Here is an 11,845-nt window from a genome sequence, read left to right as displayed (position 1 = left end):
AAAATACAAACCCTGCAATTCAAGTCATTGAAATGCAAGAACTTGTTAATACGGTGTATTATTTTTTTCAGTTTGTGCTATTCAACAAGCTTTTTAATTCAATACTTTTGGCATTGATTTTGTTCCATACATGCGTAGCAGAATTCATATGAAACCAAATGTGACGTGTGCTTTCTCGTTCAGGACAAACTCGTAAATGTGAAACTTTTTATACCTTTGTAAATGGTGTTGATGAATATCTATTTTTTTATTATTTATTGTTGTGCATGTGAATTGTTTTTGTCAATATCTAAATATTTTGCACACATGAATTTAGTTTCATACATGTGGATTTGGCTACGCAAGCATGTGCACTCCATAGCTGCATCCGAAATCACCTACTACTCAGTAGGTACTGCATTTGAATCTAAATTTACAACTCGTCCATTTAAAAAGTACATTTCAATACAGTATGAATGTTAGTATGAATGGAACTCGGACATACTACAACCGCCATTTCCTCCACGTCAATTGCGTCGGTTAACTCCCACTCATGAATTCTCTCAGGGGGCATCATGGCATAGCGTAGCGTCCATTGGATGCGGACTTCAGAATCTTGCTAGAAGTAGTAGGTCATAACTTCTCGCATACTGTTTTTCGAATTCTATGAATTCAGATGTACTTCTCAGCTCGCATACTGTCTTTAGTGTACTATTTAGCAGAGGTGGGAGTAAGTCACACATGTGCAAGTCACAAGCAAGTTGAAAAAATGGTTGGCTTTTAGTAGCTCTACACCATAGACTTTTAGTTGCCAGTTATGATTGCTGACCCGCCAGAGACTATCCGATTAGAGATGAGGCGAAGATGAACATTTGTGTGAACAACCCATTTATTGTCACCACTCAATAGACTGGTTTTATAACACTTGTGTTGTGGTTTTTCTAAAATATAAAACACAATGAAAGGAAATATGAATATACATAATGATAATCAAACAAATCACAATAGAAAAATACAGTCAATAACACAGCACAAACATTAAGCTTGATAATACTATAATGTGCAAATGCTTGTAGGCTAATTGTGTCAAGCTGTTACTTCAATATACCCTAGCATGCATAGATGTAACTTGACACCTTGTTAAGAGAGCGCAGATTGTACGGCGCCTCACTCACAAAACTTTAAGGGCGCATGCGCCTAGCTGATTGTTAAGAACAAGGATTAAGTTACACTTCAATACTTAAATAGGAAGATAACACTGGCTAATGAACATAAATGGAACCCTAGTACACACAATATGTGGATATATAAATATATAAGCGTTTTAAAACATTAATTAAGGGTTTATTAGCACCCTTGGCATGGATTAACGCACACACATATACATCGCGGCATCGCGACGTTCCGGCCATAATTGGTACTCGCAGAACAGAACAACTCTCGTCATTTACAGGATTGTAAACTTACTTCTGCATTCACGCACAACACTTGTGGCAACAGCTGACAAACCGTGATGAAAACAGTCCGTGAACTATTCCCCGCCAACTTTTGCGTCCGTCTACATGTCTCGCTACACTAGAACTGAAAATCTGTGTGGGTGAAGGAGATTACGTAGTCACAGATCCCGGACGCTGATTGGCTCAGGTATCGTGTTCTGGTGTGTGCGGGGTGCCTCAGCAGAAAGGACAAGAGACAGAGGTTAGAATTGCACTTATCAGCTACAGCCTTTTTTACAGCCGCCCCCATATTTATGTAAAAAATATGTACACACACAAAAAGGCTTTATACTATTGTGGCATTTACATTTACTTTAATCTGGAATAGTAGGTAGTTGTATGAGGCGTGCAACTGGTCGTGTGTAAGCTTTTTTCCCCACCTGAACTTTGGCCGTCCTCACTCTGGTGTCAGCTCCAGGGTGTACTTCTACTACCTTTCCCACAGGCCAGAGTGATCTTGGTAGTTGTGGGTCAACTATCAGAACTGTAGAGCCAACCTGGGTGTCTGGAGTATCATTTTGCCATTTCTGGCGGCTTTGAAGACCAGGGAGGTAGAATTTGATGTAGTGTCTCCAGAATTGGTCCGCAAGGATCTGACTATGGCGCCATCGACGTCGACTGACCAGTTCAGACTGGGGGTACACTGTCAGGGGGAGTGAGGTATCCGGCCGCCCCATTAGGAGACAGTTTGGAGTAATGGGGTTAGAGTCGGAAGCATCAGATGAGGTATATCCCAATGGTTTGGAATTCAGAATTCCTTCAATTTCTGCAAGCACTGTTTGAAGAACTTCAAAGGTCACTGATTGATTTCCGAGCGTGACCCTCAAGGCATTCTTTAGAGAGCGAATTTCTCGCTCCCAACAACCTCCAAAGTGGGGTGAATTAGGAGGGTTGAAATGAAATTCAATCTGCTGTTTGGCGAGTTGACTTTGCAGATCAGGGGCAAGAGCTGTGAAAGCTTCCTTCAGCTCTCTCTCACCACCTCTAAAGTTGGTTCCCTGATCAGATAAGAGCTCCTGTGGCTTTCCTCGTCGAGCTGTGAATCGCCTGAGAGCCATAAGGAAGGAATCCGTTTCCAGACTGTGGAGTATATCAATGTACACTGCTCTAGTGGTAAGGCATTTGAATATTATTCCCCATTTCTTTTCATTGCGTCGACCCGTTTTTACAGTATACGGCCCAAAACAATCCATGCCGGTAGAGTGGAAGGCCGGCTTAAAGAGCTGCAATCGTGCTGGAGGAAGGTCGGCCATTCTAGGTACTTCTGGTTTCTTCCTCCATTTCTGACAATGTACACATTCTCGCTGCAAGTGCTTGACGGCCTCTCTACCACGCAGGATCCAGTATTTTCGGCGGATTTCCGCAAACACTCTCTCCGGACCTGGATGACAAAGTTTTGAATCATAACTTTTAATTATCAGCTTGGTTGTCGGGTGTCTTGGATCCAAGATGATGGGGTGCATATTATCAGGTCCCAGATAGGGACTATGTCGTAGTCGTCCACCAACTCTGATTAGATTAGTTTCTATATCAAGTTCAGGTGTCAGGGCTCTTAGTTTGCTGTTGCTGGCAAGCGATTTACCAGTCCTTAACTGTGTCAGGTCTGATGGGAAGGATTCTTGCTGTGATTTCTGCAAGACATTAATCTCAGCACATCTGTAGTCACTGGCTGTGGGTTTACCATTGGCCACCCCTTGAAGAGCCGTGAATTCAATTAGTTCCTCCAGGGTCTTAAACTGGCTGTAATCTGATGATGCGAAGCAGATATGTACATGTGTACCAGTTTTGCGTAGTTCGTCACAGTCTATTTCCTTAGGACTGGGACATTCCGGCCACTGATTTGACGGATCTTTTAGAAAATGTGGTCCTTGGTACCAGCAACTCTCCAAGTTGAGATCACAGAGACGCTTTCCCCTAGTGATGTCATCAGCTGGATTGCTGGTGGAGGGTACATATCGCCAGGAGTGTTGCTCTGATAGCTCCTGGATCTCTGCTACCCGAGTACCAACGAATACTTTGAATCGACATGATTCAGACTGTAACCATGTCAGGACTGTCGTGGAGTCAGTCCACAAGATTGTGTGGCGGATGGGTAGGTTCAACTCGGTTAAAAGTACTTTGGAGAGTTGAGCTCCAGTCAGTGCAGCGCACAACTCCAGTCTAGGGATAGATTGTTGTTTTTTTGGCGCTACCCGAGATCTGGCGGTTAGGAACGCCACCTCCACTTGCCCATACTGGTCCTCTGTTCTAAGATATGCCACGGAGCCATACGCCCGTTCAGAGGCATCACAGAAAACATGTATGTCTCTTAGACTCGTTGCTGTGTCTTTGTTGGCACTACAGTAGCATCGAGGAAGGACAATGTTTTGGAGAGCTGGTAACTCTGCCTCCCACTCGGTCCATGTTTGTAGCAGATCTGTTGGCAAATGTGGATCGTCCCAATCCCGTTTTTTATCCCACAGTTGTTGTACAAGGATCTTGGCGCGAGTGGTGTAAGGGATGAGGTAACCCAACGGGTCATACTGACTGGCCAATATTCTATATATATTACGCATTGTAGTCTCTCTACTAACTTTGGCACGATATTTGTAGGAGAGTGTATCAGACTGATGATTCCAGAGGAGCCCTAATGTTGATTCCTGAATGTCTGATTGGCCTTGCGATATCCAAAGTTCTGCACTGTTTGATATAGATTCAGGGGGCAGGTGGTTTATGGTGGAAGGAACATTGCTGGACCACTGTCTTAGCTCGAAACCTCCATCTGCCAGTTGATTCTTGATTCTGTGCACAAATTCCTTTGCTGCTTCAGCTGAAGTGAAACTTTGTAGGCAGTTGTCTACATAAAAGGATTTCAGTACTGAATTACGAACATCATCCCCAGACTGACTATGTTCAAGAATGTGTTTCTGCAGTGCAAAGATGGCGCAGCAGGGGCTGCAGGTAGTGCCGAAGGGGAGGACCTGCCATTCGTACACAGCGGGTTGCTCCTGGACATTTAGTTCCCTCCAGAGAAAGCGCAAGAGGGGTTTGTCCTCTGGAAGCAATCTAACTTGGTGGAACATTCCCTTGATATCACTGCTGACTGCAACAGAATGTTCTCTGAATCTGAGGAGAACAGCAAGAAGGGATGGCCCCAACACTGGCCCCGGAAGCAGAAGTTCATTGAGGTTTTGTCCGTGATATTGGAATGAGCAGTTGAAAACTATGCGATTTTTGCCATTGTGTTCCACCATATGGTGTGGGATGTACCAGGAGCTGGGAGTGTTTGTCACAGCGTTTGGTGGCAGTCTCTTAACATAACCTGCCTGTTCCAGTTTTGAAATCTCTGTGATGTAGGCGGTTGCTTGCTGTGGATTTTTGGCCAGTCTCCGTTCAGTAGATCTCAGCTGTGACAAGACAGCTTCTTTTGGTGCCTTGAGTTCAGGCATATTCTTGACACGCAAAAGGGGAGTTGCATAGCGTTTGACTCCATCCATCTCAACCCTTATTGTTCTTTTTTCCAGAAGTTCCACAGCCTCCTGATCCTGTCTGGATCTGATGCAAGTTTTGTCACTGCGCCATGGCAATACATCCATTTGCCATAACTTTTCTACTTGCTTGTAGAGATCAGATTCTGAGGACATGACTGAAGTGAAAAGACAATGCTGTTCTGTCATGTCTCTCGGCATGTGTTGGACTGGACCTTGTAAAGTCCAACCAAGACGGGTTTTTATGGCAGCTGGTCCCCCTGGTGGCCCTAGCCTGACTGGTTCCACTGGGGTGATCAGGTGTGGATAGTCTGATCCAATAAGCAATACAGGACAGACCGCTTTGAATTCTTGAAGTGGAAGTCCTTTAAGGTGCCGATATCTCTCTTTCAGGCTTTTCACTGGATGTGAGTGCTCTGCCAAACTTAGCTGCTGAGCAGTGAAGGCACCAGTGATGCGAAACCGTTTAGTAGGCTGAGCAATGGGTGAGACAGTAAACGAAACAGCTGCCCCTTTGAGGACTTGCAACTCTTGTCGGATGGTTCGAAGTGGGAGTTCTTCAGGCTGACCAGTTAGGCCGAGTTGCTGAGCTGCACTATGGAGTATAATGGTTCTCTCAGATCCATCATCCTGAATTGCATATGCATTCATCCTTTTGCTTCCATTACTGAGAATCACCCTGCAGATTTTAAGTAGGACCTTCCTACTAGTTGGTGGTTTATGAATAAGGAGAATCTCCTGCATTGTGTTTAACAGACAAGTCCTTGGGTCTGCAGATTCATCCTGGGTAAGCTTTGGGTTCTCTGGCCTTCCACCACTGATTTCATGCAGTGCCATAAGGTGTCGGCTGCTGCACTGTCTGCAACGCATCTTCAGGTTGCAGTCTGCAGACTTATGTGTTCTGCCACAACGCCAGCATCTATTATTCTCCTTGATCCAGCTTTGTTTCTGGTCTTTAGTAAGTTGCTTAAAGTTGCTGCAGTTATTGAGAGAGTGCTTACTGTTGTCGCAATAGGGGCAGTAAGGCTTCAAAGAGCCCCTAGATGATGGGATAGGCGGTATAGGCTCAGGAGCTGCTTTCTCCGTGCCCAGGTAGATTGTGGTGGGTTTAGTGGCTGGTTTATAGTCTCTTAGGTTCTCTCTTGTGCGTGTTGGGGGCATTCTGCGTTGACTGCTCGCAAACCTGGTGGTATCCTCTTGAACTTGGATTTCGAAATCCAGCCATGCTGCAAAATCTAAGAGGGTAGGGATGGGCACTTGATGTGGATGTGCATATCTCCGAAACCCTGATCTTAAGTCATGTGGAAGCTTCCCAAGGAGCCGAGACACATGAGACCCACACTGTAACTCAAAGGAGCCATTCCTGCCCAACTGCTCCAGCATGCCAACCAGAGAACGAACTTTAAGGGCGAAAAGTCTAAAGGCCTTCTGATCTCCAGTAGCTATATTTGGGCCATCCATTAACTCAGCAATCCGCTGTAGTGCTAGTTGATGCGGCTGTCCATACTGCTGATCTAAGGCAGCCATCGTCCTTGTATAGGGATGTTGTGAATGGCAGTATGAGTCTGCTATTAGTAGAGCCTCCTCTAACTTCAGATGGTCAGTCAGTATCTGAAATTTGAAACTTTCTGTAGCATTGGCTGGGAGTATATTTTCCAGAGCAATTTTTAGCCGTGAGAACTCTCTAGGGCTGGGATGGCTAAAGTCAGGAATCATGGGGGTTGGACCGCGGTATGGTCCTTGTTCAGGCGGAGGTGATGGAGTTAGTGACCTGAACGAGATCTGTGGATGTCTCACAGGATCTTGCGAGTCCCAATAAGGAGAATTTGAATAATGAGCATTCAGGCTGTGATCTCCTTGTGGCACATAGTGGTATGACGAGCTCGCTCTGGGGGCAGAACTGTGAGGTAGGCTTCGAATCTGGTCCCTAGCTTTATACTCAGACTGATATTTGAGTCGTGGAGCGGGTATAGGAGTGAAGCTCGTGTCGTTAGTGTCCCCCTGTGGCCAGACACGTGGTGCAGGTACAGCATGGGGGGAGCTATACTGCCTTGAAGGGGCAACAGGTGCGGGGGGCTGACTTTCATGTCTTTGCTGCCCCATCTGAAACTGCAGCTGTCTCATTTGGTGCTTGAGCTGAGTGAGCTCCTTTGCATATTGTTCATTTGCTCGCTGGAATGTGTCCCTTTCTTGCTGTATTGTCCGTAGAGTGTTGTGTAGTCCCTCATTCTCTCTTGCTACAATATCAGAGGCAGACTCACCATCATCGGACCACTGTGATGGGCTGTCAGCTTCATGACCAGGCAGGACTGGAGTAAAACCGAATGCTCCTTCCTGTGCGTAATCGCATTCAGCCAATTTGGGTGAATGAGTGAGTGGTGACATGGGCGGTGAAACAGGCTTAGGGAGAGGGAATCCAGTGAGGTCGTACTCATCATAACGTGCGGGGAGGACTGACTTCCTCCTGACGCGCACAGTAGGCTCATCCCCTGAATGTTGTGACATCTTCTATTTCTCTGGTAAGTCCTAGCTCCGGCTCGAAGGACCATGAAAAAATGGTTGGCTTTTAGTAGCTCTACACCATAGACTTTTAGTTGCCAGTTATGATTGCTGACCCGCCAGAGACTATCCGATTAGAGATGAGGCGAAGATGAACATTTGTGTGAACAACCCATTTATTGTCACCACTCAATAGACTGGTTTTATAACACTTGTGTTGTGGTTTGTCTAAAATATAAAACACAATGAAAGGAAATATGAATATACATAATGATAATCAAACAAATCACAATAGAAAAATACAGTCAATAACACAGCACAAACATTAAGCTTGATAATACTATAATGTGCAAATGCTTGTAGGCTAATTGTGTCAAGCTGTTACTTCAATATACCCTAGCATGCATAGATGTAACTTGACACCTTGTTAAGAGAGCGCAGATTGTACGGCGCCTCACTCACAAAACTTTAAGGGCGCATGCGCCTAGCTGATTGTTAAGAACAAGGATTAAGTTACACTTCAATACTTAAATAGGAAGATAACACTGGCTAATGAACATAAATGGAACCCTAGTACACACAATATGTGGATATATAAATATATAAACGTTTTAAAACATTAATTAAGGGTTTATTAGCACCCTTGGCATGGATTAACGCACACACATATACATCGCGGCATCGCGACGTTCCGGCCATAATTGGTACTCGCAGAACAGAACAACTCTCGTCATTTACAGGATTGTAAACTTACTTCTGCATTCACGCACAACACTTGTGGCAACAGCTGACAAACCGTGATGAAAACAGTCCGTGAACTATTCCCCGCCAACTTTTGCGTCCGTCTACATGTCTCGCTACACTAGAACTGAAAATCTGTGTGGGTGAAGGAGATTACGTAGTCACAGATCCCGGACGCTGATTGGCTCAGGTATCGTGTTCTGGTGTGTGCGGGGTGCCTCAGCAGAAAGGACAAGAGACAGAGGTTAGAATTGCACTTATCAGCTACAGCCTTTTTTACACAAGTCATAACCTTCAAGTGTCAAGTCAAGTCGAGTCATACAGTAGCTTGGTCTAGCAAGTCACTTTCAAGCCAATCCAATTTTTATCGATTTTTTAACTTTTGCTAATTATATTTACATGTATAACTTTCGGTTTTGTATGTAATTCATAATATATAACAAACAGTTATTTATTTAACAAAAACAAGTTCTTTTGAGTCATTTAACTCAAGTCCAAGTCAAGTCTCAAGTCATTAAAATCAAATCCAAGTCAAGTCGAGTCTTTTTTGGATATTTGTTAAGCAAGTCTTAAGTCCTAAATTTTGCCACATACGTCTGACTTGAGTCAAGTCATGTGACTCAAGTCCCCCATCTCTGCTATATAGTATGGAGGTATGCGATTTCGAACGCAGCCCATGTCTTTTGCTTGAACTATTATTGAGACTCTTTTGACTCCATATAGCCACGCCCCCTAAACACTAATCTCTACAGCATAAATGATGAGCACAAAAATAAAACTCCGCCCCTACTCAATATTCAGTTTGCAGGAATTGCATATATATATATATATATAAATATATATATATATATATATATATATATATATATATATATATATATATATATACATTCACATATATATACATACATACATGTATATATACACACATACATACATATACACACATACATACAAATATAAACACATACATACATATATATACATACATACATACATATACACACATACATATATATACACACATACATACATATATATATATATACACACACACATACATACATACATATACACACATACATATATATACACACATACATACATATATATACACATACATACATATACATACATATATATATATATATATATATATATATATATATATATATATATATATATATATATATATATATATATACACATACATACACACATACATACATACATATATATACACACATACATACATATATATATATACACACATACATACATATATATATATACACACATACATACATACATATACATACATACATATTTATATATACACACACACACACATAAATACACACTTATACACATTTATTGTTGTTTTATGTGATATATCTTTGATATGACTTGCTTTTATTGTTACAGTGGTAAACATTAAGTTATATCTAAAGAGTACAAAAGATGTGCCATTTATAAAATCAGGTAGTATATTATTAATATTCATGACTCTACATGTGACTATTATAATCAACTGCCTAGAATTGAATATCACAGTTTGGACAGCAGAGGGAGACATTTAGTGTGAATTTATGTGTCAATTCTGGACAAAATGGAGGTCAAATGAATCTTAATTATATAAATAAGAAACCAAGATGAAGAAATGTAGTTGTTGACACATTGAATTGATTAAAATTTGACGATTATATTATTTAAAAAATCCAGTAAATGCTTTTAATGTTGCTTTGTTTATGTGTGAATCATGGATATCAGTGAATTAACATTGATGTATGTTTGATCAAATACATACCTGAATAATCCCAATTATTTACATTTTTTGGCTGATAGTAGTTCTGATTTGTGCACTGTAAACAAACAAGGCATGACAAACGTCGGTCTGTATGTACATTCAAAACTTTATTTATGGAATACAGTGTAGAAAGCGCAGTTGTTTTCCAGTCAAAGCAAACAATAGACAGAAAAAAAGAGGTTTATCGCCATCTTTCAGCACATCTCATCAAACCACAGCAACCCAAAGCATTACCCACGATGCACCGCTGCTCCCACTGACATTCATCAGACGGCAGATTATTACTGATCATCTGTAGATCATTTAAATCAACGATCTGAAAGTGTCTACAACAAAACACAAGAGGAGGAGTGAGTGATGAACAGACGAACGACAAGATATAACGCTTCAGGACAGATCAGACCACATTCAGCACAAAAATCACAAGAAAAACAGGAGGTTTGCATGTGCAGCAAGACAAATAATCTATTAATATTGGCTTGCGTTGTTAAAGAGGCCATGAAAATTCCCTTTATATATTGAGCTTATATAAGAGCTCATAAATATCCTGTACGCTTCAGAAATCAAATAAAATCAGCTTATATTGAAGCCTTTCTGACAAAACCACTGGAATGTTGTATATTATGTGATGTAATAGGGTGGATAAGCCACGCCCACTTCTACTTCACTGCCTGCTGAGCTTTGTTGATATGCAAAACTCTCAGCCAATCCCACTTCTATATCTATCACTGCATATTGAGCCTTGTTAATATGCAAAACTCTCAGCCAATCACAGCAATGGCCGTTTACTTGAGTGTACAGTTGGCCACGCCCACTGAAACAGTGTGTTCTGATGAGAGCCAAAAAATGGGACAGAAAATAGTCGATAATTTGTATATTATGATTTGTTTTTATGAACACATATTGATTATGTTATAAGTGGAGCTCAGAGAATAGTGTAAAATAAAAATATTTATTAATTTAAAAAGTATCTCATGACCACTTTAAGCACAGATTTGTATTATTGTAATACAGTAATACAAATAATATCTTTACACATTATTAATAATGCATTAATTAATATTCAACACAAATGCAACCAACCATGATAACTACGTGAGTTAAACTGAAGCCTTTTTGACAAAACCACTGGTATGTGATGTAATTGGGTGGATAAGCCACGCCCACTTCTACTTCACTGCATGCTGAGCCTTGTTAATATGCAAAACTGTCAACCAATCCTACTTCTATATGTATGTTGAGCCTTGTTATTATGCAAAACTGTCAGCCAATCAGAGCAGTGGGCGTTTACGTCTGAGTCTACAGTTGGCCACGCCCACTCAAACTGTGTGTTCTGATGAGGGTCAAACATGGGGACAGAAAATAGTCGATTATTTGTTGATTATGATTAGTTTTGATGTATAAATATTGATGACATTATAAGTGGAGCTCAGGGAATAGTGTAAAATAAAAATATTAATTAAATTAAAAAGTATCTCATGACCACAGTGATGTAATGCAGTCATACAAATAATATCTCTGGACAAGGCTAATAAACATGCAGTAATTAAATTCAGCACAAATGATGAATACTTGAAATTATATTTTATATTATTTAGTTTTATTGCAGTAACAAGAATCTGGAGTGAAATAAAAAACTGCAGTGCACAAAATAATTAAATGTAATTAAATTAAACTGATTTCTTGTGATTTTGCAGTGGTTTTAATGCAGAATGATCTGTTTCTTCAGTGAAACACAAGAAATAAGACATGTTTACATCTGCGCACGCACGCACGCGCACGCGCACACACACACACACACACACACACACACACACACACACACACACACACACACGCACATACACACACACACA

At 41.2% G+C, this 11,845-nt stretch overlaps 1 protein-coding gene across 1 annotated transcript; it reads right to left on the bottom strand.

Annotated features, from left to right (window-relative positions):
- Positions 1 to 761: 761 nt before the first annotated feature.
- Positions 762 to 8,431, bottom strand: LOC130233718 (uncharacterized). The gene is made up of 2 exons (XM_056463885.1): positions 1,447 to 8,431; positions 762 to 920 (listed from the first exon to the last, which is right to left on the bottom strand). The coding sequence occupies exon 1, from the start codon at positions 7,445 to 7,447 to the stop codon at positions 1,790 to 1,792; it is 5,658 nt and encodes a 1,885-aa protein (XP_056319860.1). The 5' UTR covers positions 7,448 to 8,431; the 3' UTR covers positions 762 to 920; positions 1,447 to 1,789.
- Positions 8,432 to 11,845: the final 3,414 nt, after the last annotated feature.

Source organism: Danio aesculapii, chromosome 1 (assembly GCF_903798145.1).
Source record: "Danio aesculapii chromosome 1, fDanAes4.1, whole genome shotgun sequence".
Taxonomy (NCBI): Eukaryota; Metazoa; Chordata; class Actinopteri; order Cypriniformes; family Danionidae; genus Danio; species Danio aesculapii.
Note: the sequence above shows the minus strand (reverse complement) of the source record. Positions and strands in the feature narration are given on the sequence as shown.

Excerpts from the sequence above, each read along its gene's own strand:
- LOC130233718 (XM_056463885.1), bottom strand. The coding sequence starts at position 7,447 with ATGTCACAACATTCAGGGGATGAGCCTACTGTGCGCGTCAGGAGGAAG.